The sequence below is a fragment of the Lycium barbarum genome, chromosome 9 (genome assembly GCF_019175385.1).
Source record: "Lycium barbarum isolate Lr01 chromosome 9, ASM1917538v2, whole genome shotgun sequence".
Lineage (NCBI taxonomy): Eukaryota > Viridiplantae > Streptophyta > Magnoliopsida > Solanales > Solanaceae > Lycium > Lycium barbarum.
This window is the reverse complement of record NC_083345.1, coordinates 87,269,490-87,296,396: the sequence shown is the minus strand read 5'-3', so window position 1 is coordinate 87,296,396 and position 26,907 is coordinate 87,269,490. Positions and strand designations below refer to the sequence as shown.

General features: G+C 38.3%; 1 protein-coding gene and 1 long non-coding RNA gene across 3 annotated transcripts; both read left to right on the top strand.

Annotated features, from left to right (window-relative positions):
• Window positions 1-259: 259 nt before the first annotated feature.
• On the top strand, window positions 260-19,826 carry LOC132609062 (uncharacterized). Of its 2 annotated transcripts, none has more exons than XR_009570662.1 (2): window positions 260-979; window positions 12,381-19,826. XR_009570662.1 is itself a non-coding variant. In XM_060322892.1 (2 exons), the coding sequence occupies exon 2, from the start codon at window positions 6,585-6,587 to the stop codon at window positions 7,545-7,547; it is 963 nt and encodes a 320-aa protein (XP_060178875.1). In that variant the 5' UTR covers window positions 260-979; window positions 3,929-6,584; the 3' UTR covers window positions 7,548-12,371. The 2 variants fall into 2 exon arrangements, 1 of the variants encoding a protein (XP_060178875.1); XM_060322892.1 differs by lacking the exon at window positions 12,381-19,826 and adding an exon at window positions 3,929-12,371.
• A 302-nt stretch (window positions 19,827-20,128) lies between these two features.
• LOC132609061 (uncharacterized) lies at window positions 20,129-26,152 on the top strand. Its single transcript, XR_009570661.1, has 2 exons — window positions 20,129-20,751; window positions 25,485-26,152. It is a non-coding gene; the product is annotated as an uncharacterized LOC132609061 (long non-coding RNA).
• Window positions 26,153-26,907: the final 755 nt, after the last annotated feature.

Sequence of the window (26,907 nt, the reverse complement as noted above, 5' to 3'; positions counted from 1 at the left end):
TCTAATTTTTGACCGAACATAAGTTTTTACACCATTTTTAGCGTTTAAATATTTCTTTTAGGGTTAGTTAGATATTTTAATTTTTATCTCATTTTTTAGTAAGTTTTGCATTTAAATATCGGAAGTTACAAAAATAGAGTCACATTTTACGTTAAATTTGTCGTTCAAAAGAAAAGAAAATTTAAAAAAAATATATGTTTTCTTATAATTTAGGTTTTAATAAATAAGCTAATGATTTTTAATAGTTTTCTTAGTTAGTCTTATTTTGGACTAGCTATTTAACTTTTCTATATTTTATTTGTCTAAAGATAAATATATATTTTATCATTTTATTATATTTTAAAGAAATAAAAAGAAGAAACAAATGACCCAAAAAGGAAAAAGACATGATAAACTAAAAGACAAAAACAACTAAGAAAAGAAAAGTACTAACTAAGACTACTCTAATCAGCAACCTAATTTTCCCCTACCAAACCCAACGTTAACCCCTCATTATCCCTTACAATCCTTCACCCTTAAAACTCTCACCAAACTAACCTCAAACCTCCCAAACTCCTAAAAAATTTCACCCCAAACATTATCCCTTAGTAAATCCCGCACCTCAGGTCCTCATCCTATCTTCCCCCATCCTAATCCCTTTAAACCTCCTCACTTAAAACCCTCAACCAAATATTATCTCTAAAAGTCCTATTCCCCCCCCCCCCCCCACCCCCACCCCCCTGTTTCCCACTCCAACTCAAACTCTTCCACACACGTTATCCTATATAACACACTACACAATATACACAGGGACAAGAACAGAGAACGAGTAATGCAAAAATATAAAAAGAGAGTAGTTTTCTTACCAAAAAAGATCTTTGAGAGTTTGCGATTCTGAGTTCTGGTTCCCGATCGAGTTCCAACGGTGGAGTTCTTATTACTGTTTCTTGTTGATTTTGGCATCAAAACTTATTTCGTTGCAGTTTCATCGTATCAACAGGTTCCTATTTTTCACTCTTCTTTTGCTCATTTCAATACCCTTGTGTGTTAAAGCTTGATCACATCATTTAATTAAGTTGTGTTATTGGTATGTGACGATGGAAGTTGAATAATGATAGCTGCTTTGGAATTCTTTCTTTTGAATGTTAAAGTGAAGGTCTTTGAGATATATCAGTGTCCTCTTCTTTAGTTTGATATCATTTATCTTCTTCTTATGCGAATTTCTTCAATTTCTCAAATCCAATGTTTTTCATTAAGGTCTTAAGCTGTCAAAAATATGTTAAGAAACTTTGTTCAAAAATGTCGATCTCATCTATAAAGATTCAGTATTGTATGCGAGTTCAAGTTGGTTCCTTCTAATATTTTACCACAAGGAATAAAAACAGTAACTTTAACTTTTTCGGGGTAGATTAAGGCTCCAGTGCAATATGCTAGCTAATCTACTATGGCTTGAATTAAATTCATGTTACAAGATACAAGAAAAAATGATATACATAAAGAATAAGTACTAGCCGTCATATTTTAATGTAAATATTTGTGTTTGACATATGTTCTATAACTCTAGTAAACTGATCGTCGTTATTACATACTTTTAGTGTTTTTTCCTAGTTGCATGTTATCGCTTTAATTGAATCACATTTACTGGTATGCCTAGTTTATTCGTACATAGCATATAGCATTATCTAATTAGTATTTCCATTCGTTAGTGTTCGAGATTTGGTTCTTTTTTATTATTGTTAGTATAATGTTTGGATGGATCAGTGTATTAATGGTTTCTTTAATTCCTCGTCGCTACGTTTCGGTAGGTTTAAATAGCTACTTTTGTGACATATAGTGTCAAGAGAAATTAGGCTATCCTTATAAGTGCCATAAACTGGTAGTGTTTTAGCCGAGAATGGACTTAATACCTATCTTGTTTTATCACTTCCTAATTAAAAGCTGAATTTCAAGCCATCAAATATGAAAGATAAGGTTAAATACTTGAATAAAAATCATTCGGTCATGTTGTTATCCATTCAGCTTTGAGTTATTAGCAATTGGTCTTACTAGTTAGACTTCAATATAATTTCACGTATCATGTTAAAAATTCAAGTCGCATGCGTTGTACTTAAAAAATGGAATTCAATTTGTATAATTCTAATTTCGTTTTCAAGTGAAATATGCAGCCTATGGCATTAATAAAGATAATAGTTATTGTCACTTTTGTTATTTACTATTCGTAATCTCAAGTTCATAAGCATAATGTATCCTACAAAATAATTTTAAGCCGAATATAAGTTGATAAAGCGAACGTGCTAGAACCACGGGACTCGAGAGGTGCCTCATACCTTCCCCTCGGTCAATAGAATTTCTTATCCGTACTTTTGTTTTCGCAGACCAATAAATAAAGAGTCAACTTTCCTTTTGATTAGGGATTCAATAAGGTGACTTGGAACACCAAAACTCAATTCCAAGTGGCGACTCTGTAATAAATAAATAATCCCTTCTCAAAATGTCACTTTAATTGGAAAAACCCTTTTAAATAAGAAACAAATCAAATTTATTTTTTATTACGGAAAAAAAGGGGTGTGACAGATGGCGACTCTGTTGGGGAATAACCAGAATTCGAGCTTTATATATTTACTTGTATTTGGCTTTCTTTATTTCTTGGATATATTCTGTGCTTGTTGGCCTAATGTGCTATTTGCTGCGTATTTACTGCTTTGATATTATGTGACTTCATATATAAACTGTCTTCTCTTGCGCACCCCACTGAGTCTCTGAACACATTCACCACTGTTCACTGTGTGTGCACATACGCTCCACAAAATTTTCTGTCTGAATGAGCCTGTGGGCGGTTACGCTCCTGGTTCAGGATAATTAGCAGTCACACATGTTAGGCGGGGTTGGACCACCAGTGAAGCCGAAAAAGCTCTGCTACCGGCGATCTGGCCCTTCCCCGGCTCGAGTTATCCGCTCGGGTAAGCCAGTCTAGACACCTCCTCCTTTAGGATGTTAAAGCTAGCCGAACAAGCCAGAAGTAATGATTATCCCTAGTAGGCTATGCTTTATTTACATCACGTGCATTTGACTTAGTGGGACTCGGCACAGGGGCCAGGTCCGTCTAAGACAGGTATCCATTTCAAAAGACCACCATGTTCATTTTATGTGCTATATGAAAACATATTTTTTTTGGAAGGCCTTTGCATGTTGACCGGTTTTTAGGTTGATTAGGAAGAATAAGGGAGAAATAATTATCCTCCATTTTTTTAAAAATATATAAAAAAAATCTTGTTTTGCAAAAAAAAAAAAAAAAAGGTCGAGGATTATTGGTGAAAAAAAATAAAAAAAATAAAAAACAAGCTTTTCAAGAGTCTAAGCTAGTTTAACGAACTACGCGGGTCTGATTCTCACCATTCGGTGTGATACGTAGGCAACTCTCTATGGTTCGACCCCATTTTTTTTTTAAAAAAAGGAAAGCTAATTTTAAGTCTTTTAGTTTTTGCTTTTGGCCATCTTTATCAAAATAGCTTTAAATTTTGCAATGGAGAGTAAATAAATGTTGTTTTCGTAAGGGTAACGACTTTGTCAATCTTGTCTCCTATTCGGTCACAATAAAGGTTGATTTTGCAAAACTGATTACTTTGTGGTCCCGCCTTCGTCCATTTTTTGCTAAGACAATTTTAAAACTCTACTCGAAAGTATAAATATATTGTATCTTGTAAAAATAGTCCCATTAGTTAGTTTTACGCTCCGTTTGATCGTTTCCTTAATTAGTCTTAAAACCTCCTATGAAGTCTATCAGAGTTTGTTTCGAAAAAAAATTAATTTACTAAGGACCCGTGTCTTGGCCAAATCTACTTTAAGTTCCTCATTCTTTTAAGTGTTTTTTTATATACTCGAGAAAATCGGGAATTTTGTGTCTTAGTAGGTTTCAATCTTAATTTTCTTTCTGTCCCTTTTCCTAAAGGTACAATATGTCGCTACCAACTAGAGGAGTGTGTGACAAAAGGCCCAGGGTTGAAGGGTACCAAAGTTCATGATTGTCGATGAAATACCATTGAAACTATGGCAATGGTGGAGAAACATGGAGGGATATGAGCAAAGGCAAGTAAAAGTTCATTTGGGGCATCTGGTGCATATGATGGAAATCAAACCTAGGAGAGATGTGTTTGAGGCATTGGTTCAGGTATGGGACCATAAGAATAATGTGTTTCGATTCTCGGACTGTGAAATGACACCGACCCTAAAAGAAATTGCAGGCTTCATAGGGATGGGCTCTAAGCTCCAGGGTTCTGATCTTCGTAATAAAAGACCCATAGTTCTGAAACCTGTGGAAGGAACTAAGTTTTTGAATTATTTAAAAATCAATAAAATGAAGGAAGCAAGTTTAGAAAGCGGTTGGGTTTCTTTGGAGTTTTTATACGAAAGTTACGGGCAAGAAGAAGAATTTGAGAAGTATTTGGGTCAACTTAACAACAAAAGGGAAATCGAGACATGGAAATTACATAGACGCTTTGCTTTCATGGTTGCGTTCCTAGGCTGTATTGTTTTCCTTGAGCGAGATAAACAAATTGATATTCATTTGGCTGGAGTAGTACAGGCATTGACTACGATGAATAACCCCACTCTCATACCCATGATTCTTGGGGACATCTTCCGAGCACTAACCAAATGTAAAGAAGGTGCTATATATTTTGAGGGATGCAACATTCTTTCACAAATTTGGTTTCTTGAACACTTCTATCGTCATCATTTTGCACTAAAATTCAATGATGATTGGGTGAACTACATGGCCGAGCATGAAGAAAGGGTCGAGAAGTGTGATCTACCAATCGGTATCAAAGCCTGGGAGGAAAGACTCTCTAAGTTGACTGCTGATAAGATTATTTGGAACTACCACTAGTTCCCTGCACTTGAAGTCATTTGTATGTCCTCGCACCATCCTTTTCTAGTACTAATTGGGCTCAGGGGTGTCCAACCTTATGCCCGACTTCGGGTTATGCGACAGCTAGGTAGACTTCAAGAAATTCCTCGAGAGGAAAACATGAGCATATTTATGTATGACACTTCTCCATGCTTTCCTTTTGATAGTTATGGAATACTGAAGATTTGGTATGGAGGCATAATCTCCGAATTGAGAGAAATGGTAGAGGATCGCGACAGGGGGCGAGTAGTTCCTGGGTACCTTTCATGGTTGCGCAAGCCATCCCTATCTGAAAAAGGGCCCGAGGGGTCTAGAAAAAGAAAGTTGGACAGAGAATCAGAGGTCAGAGCAAGAGTTTAGCAGGCCCGTCTGGAGGTTGAACATGAGTTTTGAGCTAGATTAAATGAGCAACAGGCTGTATACGAGGCGAGGATCATGCAAACCCATTTAGATGTGGAGAAAAATTATCAGTCCACTCTACACGCTCTCGATAACGAGCTAACAAATTCCAGAGAGTATTTAGCCCAGATGGAGGCAGAAGTGCATGCTAGAGTTACGACAGCCCGCAAAACAGCTGTGAGGAAACATCGCTCTATCATTCAGACCTTGTATGAGGACTTAAGCATTGTCACGCAAGCTGTGGATCAGTTACAGAGGAAGCTTGATGAGAAGTGAGACCTTTTTTATGCAGAGAAAGCGCATTTTGAAGATGAGAAAGCTCAATTCTTGACCCTGCAGGTTCGACAACAAGCTGAATTTGACAAAGAAAGAGTTCAGTTTGGTGTAGAAAGGAACCAATTAATGAATGATCGAGCAAGAATTCGAAACCAGCTTTAATTAGCATTGAATCGTGAGGCAGGTATAAGAGAGATAGCCACTACTCGCCAGCAGCAAGTCCGAGACTTAGAGCAGAACTATCAGGATGTTAGAGAACCTGTTTACCATTTAGCTGTTCATGTTGCTCAAAGTTGTCTGGACTGTCAGGGGATGGGTTATGAGCAATTTGCTAGTGAGGTGCCTACCCTCGCACGCCACTTCACAGCAGACCTGAAGCAGATATACCGCATGTTAGGGGGTCAGCCTGGGCTAGAAGCACCTTGAGCAGATATGCATTGGTTCACATAGCAGATCACAAATTTTTGAAGATTGAAGTTTAGTTATAATTATTAGGATTTCTAGTTCAGTAGTTGTATTTTGAGATTGACTCTTTTCGAGTCTTTATTTTTAGTTTGTTGTTGATATTCTAGTCCCGATTTAGTCTTTTCGAGTCTATGGTGCCTTTCTTTTTGGTTATTTTCCTTTACGTATTTGTATGGAAAAATACTAATTTGAAAGTCAATAAAAATATTTTTGGTTGATTCAAAAATCCAAATTTGTTTTTTTGTCATGAACTACGTAATGATCTGATTCATGTTTAACATGATACGTAGGCATCCCTTAATGGGTTCGATCAAAATACTTCAAAATCACCGAAAGAGAAAAAAAAATGAATTCACCTAAAAGCCGGGATGAAACATGAAAGCCTTCCGATGCTCATATTAGATGGGAAATAATTTAGTGCATGGCATGCAACGTGTGATTAATATCTGCAAAATGCTAAACCCTAACTTGTTTGTTCTTGTCTTAAAGATAAGGTGGTTGGTTTGTGGTTGAACTGGCTCCTCACGAATATAACACAAGGTCCCAAAGAAAGGGGATAATGGCCCATAAGGATGGAAACGAGTCAGACGGTGATGAATCTCGAAGTCAGATGGTTCAACATGAATCAGCATCAGCAGAGGAAGTAAGGATGTTGAGACAACAAATGGCTGACATGTACCAGGCTTGGATGAATGGGCAAGCTCCACCATCTTCAATCCCTGGATTCCCGGATGTGACTATGTCAATTCCCATTGAAACCCCGACAAGTGATCCACTCTTTCCTCCTGGATTTGGTCCACATGTTAACATATCCAACATTTTTGGAACTTCCACTGTGCGCCCTCCAAATGCACCCCTCAGAAATAACCCACTTTTCATCCCCACTGTACAAACTACTACAATCCCTCAACCAACGTTGGTACAGAAGTCCAATAATGAGCCTCCATCTGAAGGTCACCACGATCAATATTATTCTCCGGAATTGACTTTTAAAGTCCCAGACACATATAACCCCTTTCAGCAGTATAGTTCCCCCGCCGAGATCGAGAAAACTGCTAAGAATGAGGAACAAGAAGAAATGGCTAGAAAAATGAAGAGTCTAGAGCAGAGTGTGAGGAATATGCAAGGATTAAGAGGTCCAAAAAGCATCTCATTCAGAGATTTATGCATGTTCCCCAATGTTTATTTTCCCTTTGGTTTTAAGACTCCGAAGTTTGAGAAGTACGATGGTCACGGTGACCCCGTAGCACACTTGAAGAAGTATTGCAATCAACTAAGGGGGGCAGGGAGTAAGGAAGAATTGCTCATGGCATATTTTGGAGAAAGTCTACCGGGGATTTCCTCAGAATGGTTTATCGACCAAGATATTTCTAATTGGCCTACATGGGATGACATGGCAGGAGATCTTGTTCGACAATTTCAGTATAACATTGATATTTTGCCTGATCACACTTCTCTCGCCAGTATGAAGAAAAAGCCTACCGAGAGATTTAGAGAATATGCTATCAAGAGGACAGAATAAGCTGCCAGGGTCAAACCGCCGATGAAGGAGTCGGAAATGATTGATGTTTTCCTCCAGGCACAAGAACCTGATTACTTCCACTACTTTCTTTCCACAGTGGGAAAGACATACGCAGAAGCAATTAAAGTTGGGGAAATGGCTGAAAATGGCATCAAGTCCGGCAAAATTGTGAGTCAAGTAGCACTCAAGGCTACCGCCCAAGCAATTCAAAATGGGTCTAGTGGTTTTGGAAATCGAAAAAAGAAAGAGGAAGGATCTATGATGGCATCAAGGTCCAGTGCTACTCAAAGGGGGGACAAACCACCAAGTCCAACAGGGACAATCCAACTCACCTCAAAATTTTTATCCGCATCAGGATCCCCACTACTCAATTGCTCCACCCTAATATACGGTTTTCAACACCCAGGCATATGCCCAACCTCCTCAAAGCCAACAATGGAGGGCGCCTGCTCCACAAGGCTTTCGTCCCCAACAACAAAATTTTCAAGAACCTTATAATCCACGTCCTAATGGAGGGCGCCTGCACCTTAGAGAATCATACACAAGCCTGATGCGGAAATTAATACAATTGGGTTTAATTGAACCTATCATGCCGTATAATGTGAACCCAAATTCAAGAGGTTTTGACCCCACTGTCAGGTGCGAGTATCATTCTAACACTCAAGGTCATAGCACAGAAAATTGTTTTACTTTTAAGAGAGCCATTGAGAAGCTAATTAATGACAAAGCAATTGTGATACATGACGAAGAGGCTCCGAATGTCACCAACAACCCACTTCCTGCTCACAACAATGCTCATGTTGTTGGGATGATCTGTGATGATAAGGAATACAAGAAAACAGGAAAAACAGTAATGGAAATTGACACCTTAAAAGAGGGGTTGGGTATGGTGACAAAGTTCGCACAAGAAGCACTGTTGATTGTAAAAGATGCAAGTTCTAATGCAAATCTCAAGGGCTCGGGGAAGTTGATATTGTATGTCCCTGGAGCCACAAATAAAAAAGAGATATCAGTGACTGGACCAAAATTATATGTTCCTAGTGGTTTTCCCAGGTTTCGTCAAAATCAGAATGGTTTAGGAAAGATGACAGAACCAATTGTGATAAATCACACGACACAACTTCCAGTGACGACATGAAAACTGTCCCATGGAACTACAACAAAACCACTGTGACTTACAAGGGCAAAGAGATTATTGAAGAAATAGATGAAACCAGTGGCTTAACGCATTCTGGAAGGTGTTATGCTCCAGAATAATTAAGGAGAGCCAAACATGCCAGGGATAGCCAATTTCCAGTGAAAAAACCTATTACCGAAGAAGAGGCTGAAGAGTTCATGAAGAAGATGAAAGTTCAAGATTACTCTATTGTTGATCATTTGAGAAAAAACTCCTGCTCAGATTTCATTACTATCTTTGCTCATGCATTCTAAAGAGCACCGTCAAGCATTGATTAGAATTCTGAATGAGGCACATGTTTCGGACAAAACAACCGTAAGTCGCTTAGAAAAGATGGCCAATAGAATATTTGAGGTGAATAGAATCACTTTCACCGACGATGAGTTGCTTATGGAAGGAGCCGGACATAACAAGGCTTTGCATTTAACTGTCAAATGTGAAGAAAATTATGTGAAATGAGTCATGATTGATGGAGGATCGGGTGTGGACATCTGCCCCCTCTCTACTTTGCAGAGTTCGAAAATCAGCATAGATAGAATTCGTACTAACAATGTGTGTGTTCGAGCTTTCGATGGCGCAAAAAGAGACGTCATTGGTGAGATTGATCTTACTTTAAAAATTGGACCTGTTGATTTCGGGATCACATTCCAAGTTATAGACATGGACACTTCCTACAACTTGATTTTAGGAAGGCCATGGATCCATGCAGCCAGAGCGGTGTCATCTACTTTACACCAAGTTGTCAAGTTTGAATATGAGAAACAAGAAATTATTTTTCACGGTGAAGATGATCTTTCAATATATAGAGACCCTTCCGTCCCATGCGTCGAGGCCAAGGAAGGTTGTGAATCCCTCGTATTTCAGACCTTTGAGATAGTGGCAGTTGATCAGTTTATGGAAGGGAAGCCTATCCCAGAGCCTCATCTATCCTCTACTTCGGTCATGGTGGCTACACAAATGCTGCAAAATGGTTATAAGCCAGGAAAGGGCTTGGGGGTGTCGTTGCAAGGAATTGTTTACCCTATCTCTCCATTTGGTAATCAAGATACTTTTGGTTTGGGCTTTAGGCCAACTAAAGATGATAGGAAATGGGAAAAAGAGTAGAAAAATAAGGTTTGGAAATTGCCAAGTCTTTTACTAGGTCACGTCTTGAAGAGAACAAGGACATGTCTGTCCAAGATGACATGGACGAAATATGTCAAGGTCTCAAAGAAATGTTCTATGGGGTAAACATGGTTCAGATTGGTGAAGGCCCTAGTCATGCAGATGTGCAACGTATTGGCCAAGAATTCAAGCTCACCAACTGGGAAGCTACTCCTCTCCCAGCAAGGAAGGTGTCTTGGTAGTTTATTTTGATGTTTTTCCTATATTTGTATTATTCCCTGGGTGGTAATCCAGATAGTTTAGTTGCTATGCTCTAATGTTAACCCTTCTATCCTTTCCAATTCAATAAAATAAAGTTTCAGTTTTTTGGTCAATTTTATCTTCTCCTTTTCCCTAATTTTGTTATTTAATTTTCATTTCAGTTTCATTAATGTCGGCTTTAATAACATGACATGCATGCGGAATTCACTCCCAGATCTTAATGTTACACCCCGGAAAATTTCGCGCTACCAAGGTCGTAGACGGCTTAGTATGGGTCTGAGGAAGAGCAAAGTTATGTGAGGATTAAGGAGAAAGGTTATATTACAATAGTGTAATAATGGCATATATATGACATGTGGAGAGCATATGGGGTGAATCGGTTCATATGTCACTTGCCGAAAAGCCCTCGTTGTTGTAAGCAAAGTGGGGCACACATGCTGGAGTTTCATGAAGGACATGTGAAGAGACATATGAGTAGTATATGGAAATTTGAGCAAGTCCTAAGAAGGACCCATAAGCCAAACCCTCCAAAAGGACGATTTAAGGAAACAGTTTCGGATGATCAGACTTGGAGGGGCCAAAACCATATTATAAGTTTGGAATTTGGAAAAAAACCAAGAATGAAAGTTGTAGATAATTGAATTAGCTTTACAACCATAGGTCGTGGGCCCTCACCCGACATCGGGATCAAAAGTTATGACCCTTTTACTGAACGAACATGCAGGCAGTGGAATAAGTCAGCGCGAACGCGCCAAGAAGCTGCGCGAACGCGCTGACCATTTTCTAGGTCGGTGCAACCCAAGCCTAGAAGCTTGTAAGAAGGGCTTTACCCCCTTAAACAGCACCCTCTAAGCTTCCCCAAACCTCTGGAAACTTCCACCAACTTCCACTCATCAATTTTCACGCAAATCAAAGTATAATTCCCAAATTCTGGTCCAGGCGACGTATAGTTACAACTACAAAATTGTATAGTGATGCGTTATGGATTAAGCTCAAGGTGGAGAAGTGAAGATACGGCAATATTATCGAGATAAAGGTACGAATCACTTCCTATTTATGTTAGTACCGGCTTAGTTATGGAGAAAACGTGGTTAAATAATTATATAACGGGTTGGTTAGTTGTGGAAGTTGGAAAACAGCGTGTGGGCTGTTCTATGGAATACTTTGGAGTTGGAAATGATGTTATTGGTGTTGATATTTTTATTGTTGTTGTTGGTTTATGAATTGAGAATTGAGCTAGGCATATAAACAGGGGAGATGCTGCCCGAATTTCGGCAGATTTTAAGGAGATTAAATTTGAAGTCTTAGGATAAGTATACAGCAATAGGCCTAACCATATTATGAATGGTCTTATATGTAGATTGTGAGACCGGATAGGTGGGAAAGCCGAGACGTGAGTTCTCAGGTATGTTAAGGCTCGTCCCTTTCTTTCAAAGGCATGATTCCTATGTTATGATTCCATAAATGTTTCCATAACCGCCTTGTTTTCAAAAGCTCGAAGTTCATGACTCTTAAAGCCTTTTATGATGTTAAATGGAATATGTTCTACGATGATTGTGACGATGATGATTCTCTTCTTTTGAAACTCCGAAGCTATGATTTAAGGGCATTATGAGACTATTGAGCCATTCCATGAATCCCTTAACCGTACATATTGTTGATGGTCTCACCTCATGTTACTCGTTCCTAAGAGGTGAGATATAGCAATGATAACGATTCTATTTCTAGTGCTACCTAAGTTCATGATTCTCGAGACTCTCGTGACATCGTCGATTTCATCTTGCGGTGGTTGATCCTTCAAGGATTGATATGATGATAATGTAATGCTAATGATGACGTTGATTTTATTTATGTATTTTTATGTGTATATATGTATGTATGTATGCATTGCATCCCACTGATCAGTTGGGTATAACATCGAGTCCCGCAAGGGCCGAGTACGGATAACATCGAGTCCCGCAAGGGCCGAGTACGGATAACATCGAGTCCCGAAAGGGCTGGGTACAGATAACACCGAGTCCCGAAAGGGCCGGGTACGGATATGACAGATGTATGTATAGTAAGTGTATGTGAATGCATATGTATGTATGTTGTGTATGGATGTGTATGAAATGTTTTTCCTGTAGACGAGTAGTTTACATGACATAGATCTTAAGAAGAGTACGAGGTATAATTACTTACTTATCTTATGTTATCTTCATTCCGATATCATACTATTATTCATGCCTTACATACTCAGTACATTGTTCGTACTGATGTCCTTTCTTGTGGATGCGCGTTCATGCCTGCAGGTGTAGATAGAGGAGACAAGGATCTTCCATAGTAGGCTGCCTGCAGGTATCAGTTCTGATTGGTGAGCTCCATTTCTTCCTGGAGCATTGCCGAGTCCAGATATGTATATATATGATTTTGTTGTCGGGGGCCCTGTCCCGACTTGTATGCTTTAGTCATGTTCATAGAGGCTTTGTAGACAGTTCATATGTATAGCTTAGTCATAGTGTGACAATAGTAATAATGGCATCATGGGTCCAATGTACATATACTTATGCATGATATTATGTTCGTATTTAGCCTCTCAATCCTATTGTTTCCATTTGAGACACGAAGGATGTAAGTTATAAAGTTGGTTCGCTCGGTTTTCGTAAGGTGTCGGGTGCTAATCACGCCTTACCAAGGGCGGGGTGTGACACTTAAAGAGCTGTATAATCTCGAAACAACGAATCAAGAGGTTGATGAATATGATGAAGAAGAGGCTTTTAAAGAAATAAAAAAGGAACTTGATCAATTTGAGAATAAACCTAAGCCTAATCTAAATGAAATCGAGGAAATTAATTTGGGAACTTCTGAGGAAACTAGAGAAACAAAGATAAGTATTTATGCCGAACAAAAGACTAGAGATGACATAATCCAGGTTTTATTTGAATACAAAGATGTGTTCGCTTGGTCTTATGATAACATGCCGGGTTTGAGTGTTGATCTGGTAGTGCACAAACTTCCTACATACCATGATTTCCCACCAGTCCAACAAAAGCAAAGAAAATTTAAGAAAGAGGTAAGTGATAAGATTAAAGAGGAAATCATGAAGCAATTGAGTGCAAATGTGATCAGGGCCGTCCAATTTACTACATGGCTAGCAAATGTTGTGCCCATACCAAAGAAGGATGGGAAAACCAGAGTTTGTGTTGACTATATAGATTTGAACAAAGCTAGTCCAAAGGACAACTTTCCTTTGCCTAACATCCATATTTTTGTTGACAATTATGCCAAACACGGGATTCAATCTTTTGTGGATTGTTACGTTGGGTATCACCAAATTTTGATGGATGAAGAGGATGCAGAAAAGACCGCCTTCACCACCCCATGGGGTACTTACTATTACAGGGTAATGCCATTTGGTTTGAAGAACGCAGGGGCAACTTACATGAGAGCTATGACTACTATCTTGCATGACATGATGAAGTGTACATCGATGATGTGATCATTAAGTCCAAAACACAAGCGGACCATGTGCGTGATCTGAGAAAGTTCTTTGAAAGATTGCGCAAGTACAACCTCAACCTCATTCCAGCCAAGTGTGCATTTGGAGTTCCATCTGGGAAACTTCTAGGGTTTATAGTTAGTCGGCGAGGAATTGAATTAGACCCCTTCAAGATAAAGGCCATTCGGGAATAACCGCCCCCGAAGAACAGAACTGAAGTCATGAGTCTTCTTGGTAGGTTGAACTACATCAATAGGTTCATCGCTCAGCTCACCACTACATGTGAGCCCCTATTCAAGCTATTAAACAAGGATGCCGCCGTCAAGTGGACAGACGAGTGTCAAGAGGCTTTATAAGATTAAGGAATATTTATCGAACCCTCCAGTGCTTGTCCCGCCAGAACCTGGTAGGCCTTTGTTTTTGTATCTGTCAGTGATGGATAATTCCTTTGGGTGCGTTCTAAGACAACATGATGCGATAGGCAAGAAAGAACAAGCGATCTATTATTTGAGCAAGAAGTTCACAAGCTATGAGGTAAAATACACATTTTTAGAAAGAACGTGTTGTGCTTTGACTTGGGTTGCCCAGAAACTGAAGCACAATCTTTCATCCTATACGACTCACCTCATATCTCGAATGGATCCTTTGAAGTATATCTTTCGGAAACCTAAGCCGAGTGGAAGGTTAGCAAAGTGACAGATTTTACTTACGGAGTTCGACATTGTCTATGTCACCCGCGCCGCTATAAAAGCACAAGCATTGGCCGATCATTTGGCAGAAAACCCAGTTGACGATGAGAATGAGCCTTTGAATACTTACTTTCCTGACGAAGAGATTAATTCAGTTGAGGAAGAAGTTCGTGATGGCAGTCACGTCTGGAAATTATACTTTGATGGGGCGGTCAACATTAAAGGTGTCGAGATTGGGGCAATTCTCATTTCACCAATGGGGCATCATTATCCCGCCACGGCACGACTTCATTTCTTCTGTACCAATAATACAGCGGAATATGAAGCTTGCATAATGGGTTTAAACATGGCAATACATCTGGATGCACATCAGTTAATAGTTTTGGGAGATTCTGACTTACTCATTCGGCAAGCTCAGGGTGAATAGGAAACTCGAGACATCAAGCTCATTCCGTACAAACAATGTTTGGAGGACCTTAGCAAAAGGTTTAAGTCAATCGAGTTCAGATATATTCCCAGATTTCACAATGATTTGGCTGATGCTTTGGCCACCTTAGCCTCAATACTTCCATACCTAGGCAATGCTTACATTGATCCGTTGGAGATTCAGATTAGGGATCAACACGGTTATTGCAATACAATTGAAGTAGAGCCAAATGGTGAGCCATGGTATCATGATATCAAAAGATTCCTAAAAACAAAAGAGTATCCAATACATGCCGATGGAGATCAAAAAAGAACTATTAGGCGACTTTCCAATGGTTTCTTTCTGAGTGGGGAGATCTTGTACAAAAGGACCCTGGATTTGAATTTGTTGAGATGTGTATGATCATGAATGAAGTACACTCGGGAGTATGTAGCCCGCACATGAACGGTTATGTTCTAGCAAAGAAGATTCTTCGAGCAGGATACTATTGGCTCACCATGGAGCGAGATTGTTTCCGCTTTGTTCGCAAATGTCATCAGTGCCAAATTCACAGTGACCGGATTCTTTCACCCCCTTCGGAGTTACACCCTATGTCTGCTCCTTGGCCTTTCGTAGCTTGGGGGATAGATGTTATTGGGCCAATTGAGCCAAAAGCTTCTAATGGGCACAGATTCATTCTAGTTGTCATTGACTACTTCACCAAATGGGTAGAAGCCGTTACGTTCAAATCAGTCACCAAGAAAGCGGTGGTAGACTTTGTTCACTCTAACATCATATGTCGTTTTGGTATACCAAAGACCATTATCACGGAAAATGCAGCCAATCTTAATAGTCATCTCATGAAGGAGGTATGTGAGCAATTTAAAATTGTACATCACAACTCTACCCCTTATCGGCCTAAAGCGAATGGAGTTGTTGAAGCTACAAACAAAAACATCAAGAAGATCCTCTGGAAGATGGTACAAGGATCCAGGCAATGGCAAGAGAAATTGCCTTTTGCTCTTTTAGGGTACCGCACGACTATCCGTACGTCTGTTGGCGCAACTCCTTACTTATTAGTTTATGGAACTGAGGCGGTCATACCAGCAGAAGTAGAGATCCCCTCTCTTCGAATCATTGTTGAAGCAGATATTGATGACACTGAATGGGTCAATTCTAGACTAGAATAATTGTCGTTAATCGATGAAAAGTGGTTGACGGCGGTTTGCTTTGGCCAGTTATACCAGCAAAGGATGGCTCGCACTTACAACAAGAAGGTGCGTCCAAGACATTTTGAGGTAGGACAACTTGTTGTGAAACGCATCCTTCAGCACCAAGAAGAAGCGAGGGGAAACTTCGCCCCGAATTGGCAGGGCCCTTATGTTATCAAACAGGTGTTGTCAAAGGGAGCTTTGCAGTTGTCCGATATAGAAGGAAAGGTGGCTGACATAGCCATTAACGTAGACTCGGTCAAAAGATATTATGTTTGGTATGCTTTCACTTCGACACTATGGTACTTGGCATTTTCAGGTTGGGATGATGAAAGGTTGTCGTTCTACTATCCAAACACCGGTCACCCCTTTCTAGCCCTTTTGAGCTTTGTTTACATTTTCTTTGTTTTCCCCTCTTTGGAACTAATGTAGCGCAAAAAAAATCCTCAAATATGTTTATTGAACTACGTTCGACCTGATTTCTAAAAGGATATGTAGGCAGCCCTATTTCGGGGTTCGGTCCCACCACTCAAAAGAAAAAAAATCATATTTCCCTAGTATTCGAAGAAACTGTGACATTTGTTTTTCTTTTTTTCCTTTTTTATCCAAATATTTCATAAAAAGGTTCCAAAGTTGTAATTCAATCTATGATTCTTTTTGCCTTTCCCCTTTAAGACCTTCTAATCGATATTTGAGAATGCCAAATCAGCGTGCCACGACTTTGGTGCTGTATACAACGCTTTATTTGAACGCAAAGGAGGAAAGAAAAAAATGAGAGAGTCTTACTGGTGAAAACCCTTACAGGCACTATAAGGCGATAATAAGTTCAAAATAAAAAAGAGTCTTATTGGTGAAAACCCTCACATGCACTATAAGATGATTGTAAGTTCAAAAAAACAAATAACATAAAATGAGAGTCTTATTGATGAAAACCCTCAAGGGCACTATAAGATGATTGTAAGTTGAGATAGGTCAGTTGATGAAGACCCCCAAAGGGAACCATTGATCGAATGAGCTTCTTATATTCCGGCATGAACACGATCTAGGTAGAGAGCTCGGTTTTGGATTGAAGGTTACTATATTTTGAGATTTAGACAGCTCAGACGGATCAAGCGTCCAGTCCAAAATGCATGTCATGATTCATTGAAGTCGGCATATACCTCCAAATAAGTCTCTTCCCTCTTTCCCCGAAAGGGACACCTTTTTATTTAAACATAACTCCTTTTATTTTTTATTTTTATTTTTTGTCATTTTCTTCTCCTTATCTCTAGTATGTTCTTTGAGTCCCTTTCGGTATAATCCTGCATCAAATTCAAGAGCAAAGAAAAGGCTGCAAAATTGACTACAGTTTCCTAGCGGTACAGAGCAAAGACTATTGGGCACGCACCGCATCGGCAACAGCATAAAGCCATTTGTGATCTATCCAGGAAAGTGAACTGCCCGAAAAGCAAAACATTATTTCGAGGTGCTAGGGGGAAGGATCACCACAACAAAAATTCACTCTAAGAATAAGATCGGTTACACCACATACACAAAATGATACTGGGTACAAAATAGTCAAGGTGGGCATTGAAAGATCATGGTCTCTCGCAAGCAAAGATTGTTTCTAAGCAATTTGGTCGATCACTATCAGCCTTGTTTTTCGTAAAGTGGGATGGGCTCTAAGACAATTTCCACAGCGAGTGAAGGCCACAAACCGACCACCATTTTAAGACTAACAAATTTTTATTTGTTGAAAACAGGGGCGAAGAAATTTAGGAAAACAGTTCTTAAAAAAAAATGATGAACGCCATAAAGTAAAGTTCTCAAATGTTTGTTTTTCCTTCGATATGCATATAATCATGTCATTATTGGTTGCATTTTAGGGAACAGAAACCTCTATTTTTTTTTTATGACTTCACAGGGTACAACATCCCCAGGTTGCATTTTAGGGAACTAAATCCCCTGCTTCTTTTTCATGATTTCACAAGGTACGACATTCCCTGGTTGCATTTTAGGGAACAACAACCCCTACTTTTTATGATGCCTTCACAGGGTACGACATTCCCTGATTGCATTTTAGGGAACAAAAACTCCTATTTCTTTTCATGTCTTCACAGGGTACGACATTCCCTGGTTGTATTTTAGGGAACAAAAATCCCTGCTTTTCTCATATTTTCATAGGTTGACTATCTAAGAATAAAGTCATATTTTCAGGTTGACTACCTCAGAATACAGTCGCGTATTTAAATTTCAGGTTGACTACCTCAGAATACAGTCATGTTTTTAAATTTCAGGTTGACTACCTCAGAATACAATCACGTATTTAAATTTCAGGTTGACTACGTCAGAATACAGTCATATATTTAAATTTGAAGTTGACTACCTCAGAATACAGTCAAGTATTTAAAATTCAGGTTGACTACCTCCAAATAAAGTCATATTTTCATAGGTTGACTACCTCAGAATACAGTCACGTATTTAAATTTCAGGTTGACTACCTCCAAATAAAGTCATATTTTCAGGTTGACTACCTCAGAATACAGTCACGTATTTAAATTTCAGGTTGACTACCTCAGAATACAGTCACGTATTTACATTTCAGGTTAACTACCTCAGAACACAGTCACGTATTTAAAATTCAGGTTGACTACCTCCAAATAAAGTCATATTTTCATAAGTTGACTATATCAGAATACAGTCACGTATTTAAATTTCAGGTTGACTACCTCCAAATAAAGTCATATTTTCAGGTTGACTACCTCAGAATACAGTCACATATTTAAATTTCAGGTTGACTACCTCCGAATAAAGTCATATTTTCATAGGTTGACTACTTCAGAATAAAGTCATGCTTTTAAATTTTAGGTTGACTACCTCCAAATAAAGTCATATTTTCAGGCTGACTACCTCAGAATACAGTCACGTATTTAAATTTCAGGTTGACTACCTCCGAATAAAGTCATATTTTGATAGGTTGACTACCTCAGAATAAAGTCATGTTTTAGGTTGGCTGCTTCCAAATACAGTAATATTTTTAAATTTTAGGTTGACTATCCTCAGAATATAGTCATGCTTGCAGGTTGACTACTCTCAGAATATAGTCGTGCTTTCAAGTCGACTAGCTCCAAATAAAGTCATGTTTTTAAATTTCGGGTTGACTACCTCCGAATATAGTCCCAAGTGGTTTATGATTTTGCTAACACTCACAAAATTTTCCTAGTACAAACTGGGCAGAAAAATTTTGTTTGTTTTTGTTTATCTTTGATGGCTTGCAGGTTCGCCCGCAAGCACAGAATTGATATTCAAGAATGAAGTTCCGTATTTGGTAAGAGAAAGAAGAATGATCAATCTCGAAGGCAGCTAGAGTTAGCTTTGACACATAAGGGGCCCAACATCTCAAGATCCATCTTCTCAACTTCTAATCAAGAAACAAGCATCCCAAGAATATTCTACGAACTGTTATTCGGAAGAGCATCAACAACTCATTCCAAGTTGCAAGTTGAAGTCTCAAATTCTAACTTCAAGATCATACTTTGAGATCAAGGTACCCACCTAAAAAAGGTGAGGTGACAACTGAAGATCCAAGTGAAGGTCTAAAGGAAGGTTCAAGACAAGTAGAGTAAATAGGATCTTGTATTTCCTTTCTTCTTTTGTTGTATTTTTCATTTCTTTAATGTAATAACAGGAGCCACGAACCGGAACCTCAAAGGGACCTCACTCGATCCTCCAACTCATCTCCATCCTTTTACCCACGTGAACTACACGTGACCTGATTCTCTTATAACCTGGGATATGTAGGATGCCCAAAAATAGGACTCGGTTACATCCTTTTCTTTTATATCTTTTCGCCTTTCAAATAATGGTCAGGTCAAAAATCAGTCACAGTGTTCACTTATTTGCCTGGAAACTCTTCATGTTTCCAAGCAAAGAAGGACATTCTGTGAACACCTAATTTTTGACCGAACATAAGTTTTTACACCATTTTTAGCGTTTAAATATTTCTTTTAGTTTTAGTTAGATATTTTAATTTTTATCTCATTTTTTAGTAAGTTTTGCATTTAAATATCAGAAGCTACAAAAATAGAGTCACATTTTACGTTAAATTTTGTCTTTCAAAAGAAAAGAAAATTTACAAAAAAAAATATGTTTTCTTATAATTTAGGTTTTAATAAATAAGCTAATGATTTTTAATAGTTTTCTTAGTTAGTCTTATTTTGGACTAGCTATTTAACTTTTCTATATTTTATTTGTCTAAAGATAATTATATATTTTATCATTCTATTATATTTTAAAGAAATAAAAAGAAGAAACAAATGACCCAAAAAGGAAAAAGACAAGATAAACTAAAAGACAAAAATAACTAAGAAAAGAAAATTGCTAACTCAAACTACTCTAATCAGCAACCTAATTTGCCCCTACCAAACCCAACGCTAACCCCTCATTATCCCTTACAATCCTTCACCCTTAAAACTCTCACCAAACTAACCTCAAACCTCCCAAACTCCTAAAAACTTTCACCCCAAACATTATCCCTTAGTAAACCCCTCACCTCACGTCCTCATCCTATCTTCCCCCATCCTAATCCCTTTAAACCTCCCCTCAACCAAATATTATCTCTAAAAGTCCTATTCCCCCCGTTTCCCACTCCAACTCAAACTCTTCCACACACATTACCTTATATAAACACACTACACAATATACACAGGGACAAGAACAGAGAACGAGTAATGCAAAAATATAAAAAGAGAGTAGTTTTTTTTAGCAAAAAAGAGCTTTGAGAGTTTGCGATTCTGAGTTCTGGTTCCCGATCGAGTTCCAACGGTGGAGTTCTTATTACTGTTTCTTGTTGATTTCGGCATCAAAACTTATTTCGTTGCAGTTGCATCTTATCAACAGGTTCCTATTTTTCACTCTTCTTTTGCTCATTTCAATACCCTTGTGTGTTAAAGCTCACATCATTTAATTAAGTTGTATTACTGGTATGTGACGATGGAAGTTGAATAATGATTGCTGCTTTGGAATTCTTTCTTTTGAATGTTAAAGTGAAAGGTATTTGAGATATATCAGTGTCCTCTTCTTTAGTTTGATATCATTTATCTTCTTCTTATGCGAATTTCTTCAAGTTTCTCAAATCCAATGTTTTTCATTAAGGTCTTGAGCTGTCAAAAATATGTTAAGAAACTCTGTTCAAAAATGTCGATCTCATCTATAAAGATTCGGTATTGTATACGAGTTCAAGTTGGTTCCTTCTAATATTTTACCACAAGGAATAAAAAGAGTAACTTTAACTTTTTTGGGGTAGATTAAGGCTCTAGTGCAATATGCTAATCTACTATGGCTTGAATTAAATTCACGTTACAAGATACAAGAAAAAATGATATACATAAAGAATAAGTAGCCAGCCGTCATATTTTAATGTAAATATTTGTGTTTGGCATATTTTCTATAACTCTGGTAAACTGATCGTCGTTATTACATACTTTTAGCGTTTTGTCCTAGTTGCATGTTATCGCTTTAATTGAATCACATTTACTGGTATGCCTAGTTTATTCGTACATGGCATATAGTATTATCTAATTAGTATTTCCATTCGTTAGTGTTTGAGATTTGGTTCTTTTTTATTACTGTTAGTATAATGTTTGGATGGATCAGTGTATTAATGGTTTCTTTAATTCCTCGTCACTACATTTCGGTAGGTTTAAATAGCTACTTTTGTGACATATAGTGTCAAGAGAAATTAGGCTATCCTTATAAGTGCCATAAACTGGTAGTGTTTTAGCCGAGAATGGACTTAATACCTATCTTGTTTTATCACTTCCTAATTAAAAGCTGAATTTCAAGCCATCAAATATGAAAGATAAGGTTAAATACTTGAATAAAAATCATTCGGCCATGTTGTTATCCATTCAGCTTGGAGTTATTAGCAATTGGTCTTACTAGTTAGACTTCAATATAAGTTCACGTATCATGTTAAAAATTCAAGTCGCATGCCTTGTACTTAAAAAAATGGAATTCAATTTGTATAATTCTAATTTCATTTTCAAGTGAAATATACAGCCTATGGCATTAATATAGATAATAGTTATTATCACTTTTGTTATTTACTATTCGTAATCTCAAGTTCATAAGCATAATGTATCCTACAAAATAATTTTAAGCCGAATATAAGTTGATAAAGCGATCGTACTAGAATCACGGGACTCGAGGGGTGCCTCACACTTTCCCCTCGGTCAACAGAATTTCTTATCCGGACTTTTGTTTTCGCAGACCAATAAATAAAGAGTCAACTTTCCTTTTGATTAGGGATTCAATAAGGTGACTTGGAACACCAAAACTCAATTCCAAGTGGCGAATCTGTAATAAATAAATAATCCCTTCTCAAAATGTCACTTTAATTGGAAAAACCCTTTTAAATAAGAAACAAATCAAATTTATTTTTTATTACGGATAAAAAAGGGGTGTGACAATGACATGGGATGTGAGCATCACTATTCTTACAATGAATATGATGGTTATGGTGCTCATGAGTCATATGAGAAACATGGGCGATATGATCATAACTCATACGAGGGTGAAGAATACTACTCTGAAGGAAATTGCGAGGCAACACCTCTAAGGCTTATGAAGAAAAAGGAGTAGATGAGTATGAAGAAGAGTCCTATGGTGGATACGAACATGAAGAGTCTCATCCTACACACCATGGACATGGGATTGAATTGAGGTATGCTCTTTCCTCACACTTTCGATATGAACCACTTGGTGAGAACTTACAAGAATGGGAAGAATGTGGTGATGATGAGCCTAGTGGCTATGCACTTCATGGTGGATATGTTTGTGAAGACAACAAAGTTGCATATGGTTCTTATAAGGGGTCTTCTAGTTGATATTCACGTACATCACCTTGTAATACTTTCCATTCCAAGCAAAATGGTATAAGTGTGTGGGTTGGGCTGAGTAGAAGTCCTCCTATGAGGAGAAGAGTACATACATTCCCCACGCCAAGAAATACATCGAATCATTACTCTTATTCTAATCCGGAGTTACCATGTGTGAAATATGGTCATGGTATGGAAGGTAGGGGTGATGTAATGAGAGGTGGAGGAAGTAGAGGGAATGCAAGATCTCAAGTTAGAAATGACCCGGAGAGGCGAACACTTGAGAAAAAAATCACTTTGCTTGGTAGTGTGGGGTATGTTCTTGTGTTGGATAATTGGAGTTATGGAAACTACCTTGCACCTCAAGCGGTTGCACAAGAAACAAGACCCTTACTATGATTCACGAGGGTTCTTGGTTGATAGGAGCGCGAAGGTGTTGTTTACCCGTGGCGACTACCATGAAGAAGAGGTTTGGTGTGATATACTCCCACTAGACGATTGTCACATGTGTTTGGGTAATCGTTTGGGCGAAGGTGGCATGAGTTTGTAGTGGACAATGAAGGAGTGGCTTTTTTTCCAACCGTACTTGCTATAGGTGGAGGGTCCAACCCTTCACTAAGGCTCAAGGAGAAATTAGAAAAAAATGCACCGCATAATGTTGGGACACTTACCCAAACAAAGGGAGGAAGATAGACCCAACCCTTGTGAAAAGGGAGAGAATGAGGTGGAGAGTTTTCCCAACCGTTCTAAAGAAATACTTAGCACTTGTCACAACTCCAATGAAATTGAGATAGAAAAGATTGAGAGGAGTAAGGGAGCGAAAGGTGACAACTCTAGAGAGGAAAAAGGAGAGGATGTGAGAGAGTTGTCACAAACTCTATCTAACCCTTGTAACTTTCCTTTCTTTTCTAGTGGTCTTGATGATAGTGTAGGTATTCTCGGGAGCAAGCCAGATGATGAACCTCAACCTTTGAAGGTTCTTGAGGTAGTTGAGAGCTCCCCGAGGAGCAAATGAGCTCTAAAGTTAAAACCCGAGGCAAAGAAAAAGAATGCGGATTTCAAGGTACAATAGCTAATCTTAACTCTCTAAGTGATGTGAATGACCATGTTGTTGAAATGAGTGTGAATGATAGCTTTTCCGTAAATGAGCTTAATGAGTCTTTGCCTTGTGATGAGCTTAGTGCTATAACGACAATTGACAATGTAGTTGAAATTGATGATCCAACACTAGTTGATCCTATTGATGAATATCTTAACTCTTCTTCTGAGTTCAAGTTGTGTCCACCTAGTGTTGATCCTCTTGATATGCATGTTAGTACATTGTCATGTGAATTGTTAGTGTACCCATTAGTTGATCCTAGCATGACCGAATTGGATCTTCTAGAAAGGTCGATTTGTGTCCAACTAGTATGGATGATGGTATTGGTCAACTTGCTTGTATTGATAGTCCACTAATTGAGAAATTTTGTGATGTGCCTAATGAATCTCAATTTAGTGATAACTTTGACCAAGTTGATAGTGAATTTGAATATGAAACACCCGTGTATGGAGATGAGTCCCATGACCTTGACTTGTTTGCCATTTGTAGAGACTCAAGATCGTAATGGTGTTATGTGTCATGTAGTTAGTCATGAGAATGAAAATGCCTTGAAAAATGAACTTTGTCTTTTTGAGAGTGAGATTGCATGCTTTGAACCTTCATTGTTCATTGATTCTTCTCGCATTATAGATAATGTGTTATTTGAAATTGACATGACTATTTAGAGTGATGAACCTAGTGGAGTGTTTGGTAATGTTGAACGTTTGGTTTCCTTTGGAGACTATAATGTGATATGTAACACACTATGGGAGACAACACTCTTCCTTATGATGAAAATCTTCCCTCGAGGGATTGCAACCGACTTATGGGGAGGGAAAGTGTTGCAAAGGAAGGTGATTCTTGTGTAGATTTTGCTAATTCTTCATTTCATGTTCAACTTCATAGTAGCCCATTGGATAATCTTGTCCTTGAACCGTATAGTGTCGTTACATTGGAGAGTGATATTGATGAGGAACTTATTTTGCGTAACACCTTTCTTTATTACTTGTTTGCATATGATGATGCTATTGTGTGTGTTTGGGGTGTATCTTATATAGAGAAAGGTACTTATGGGGTTGATAGGTGTGTTCTTAACTATGAAAAGTGGATATTCTTCCCATTTGATCCCGGTGATACTCTTCCCTTTGAATTCTTTGCTTGTAAATTCCTTTGTGTGTTATTGGATAAATCTATGATAGGATTACATGAAGAATTTTTGCACAATGACGTCAGGCATAATTTTGTCTATGACCCTAATGCTTTGCCCTCTTGTCATGACTTGGTTTTAAGACCATTATTAGTTGAGACTAGTGTAATGAGTGGGATTCTAGGTTAGAGTGACCTTGTGTTGAATCTTACACTTAGTCTTAAAATAGGTCAATCTTGTTTGAGGAGTGAGGATACAATTTGTTTCATATCTTCTGTAACCAATGGAGTTTTCCATGCTTCTTACTCTAAGTACATTGGTTCCATCACTTTGTCCTTGTTTCGTGCTTTTCGGGGAAATCACCTTGTTGATATCCCATGTGTGCACATGCTTTTCTTGATAATCATTGATGTGTGGTTGTACCATAAATTTGTTCATTCTTGGCATGAATTTGTGATTATTATGTTGTGTGCTAACTCTCAATCCTTGAGGAGTATGTTTTCGTATATCTTCTCTTATGTTTTTCTAGGTTCGAATTCGAGGTCGAATCCTTTTGAAGAAGGGGAGGATGATATGACCCTACTTGGCACACTCTACACAAGGAGTCACATGCAAAGTCAAGACATGGAACTCCAAGACATGCAAGCTATGTGGATGACAAACAGGGCATTAGGGATCCAGGGAGATGCATATAAGCCGCACAAGAAGGCTTATGAAGTGTGGAAGGTAGCTTGGAAGGGAATTGAAGAAGAAGCTACGAGAAAGAAGGCCGACACTCAAAGTGACTAGAAGCGCAAAAAGGATAGAAACACAAAAGTGGCCAAACATGCAAAGAAAGGGCAGAGATGCAAATGGTCACAATTTCAAGCTTGGTGGACTGGACGATGGCTATTTGTGCAAAAGGGCTCATTTCGATTTTCAAGACAATATCTAAGATAGCTAAACAAGGCCCTTGCCTCATTAAGGGCATTATTGTAATAGCTAGTTGCCTTCTATTGCCTCTTAGTATAAATATTAGACTTAGGTTATTTTCATCTTTAGTTGTTGTTGAATGATGAATACTCATATGTGAGTTTATAGATTGTTAGGTAGTATTGGGGCTAAATTTAGCTAATATGATGGAGGATTCCATTGTTGGTTTGTGAACCTTTTATGTCCATTGATATTCATGAAGAGATTGCCATTTGTGGATTCAAATTGAATCTCTTGCCTTGAGTGTCAAATAGTAGTGGTTCTTTTAGGATCAGATTCAATTGGAAGGGTCTAAGTTTAATATACTTAGGTTTTTCCATAAATTCTCCCTAATTGGGTCTTACTTAGGTTTGTCCATAAATTCTCCCTAATTGGGTCTTACTTTTATCCTCTATTCCTCATCTCCTTTTCTTCGTATCTTTAAATTTCGCGTTTTGGATTGAATTGGTTCTTCCCCAATTCGATTGGTTACCATTTAGCATCAGAGCATGGGGTGGTTGAAGCTCTTGACATCATCCCCGAAGACAAAAAGTCCTTCTTAAGGGTTTGTGACCCACTTGATGGACCAACTTCGAATTTGGAAAAGGCTTCTGAATGTGGTGAGTGCTCTTTAAAGAAGGGGAGAAATTTAAAAAGGAAAGAGCACACTTCTTGGAAGGACTATGCTAGATCTTCTGACCTAAGGGGTAAGGAGATGCTACTCTTAGCTTGGCATAGGTTGAATGAGCATAATGGTGAAACTCTTTCTCTCTTGATGAACTTGATTATTTGACTAACTTTCTTATGAAGTTTTGTCAAAAGAGGAGTCTTGAAGATGGAGACCATTTGAATGGACCTCATTGGACTACACTTGGGTATGATGTCACAACTTGTACTTTCTTCAAGGACGGTATGTATTCTTGGCTCATGCTTATTTTTAGGCTTTCTAAAGCCATGAAGGTAACTTCTTGGTGTGTTGAGTATAGTAGTAACACTTCTTT

What these genes read in the sequence shown, in the direction of transcription:
- LOC132609062 (XM_060322892.1), top strand. Translation starts at nt 6,585, where the DNA reads ATGGCCCATAAGGATGGAAACGAGTCAGACGGTGATGAATCTCGAAGT.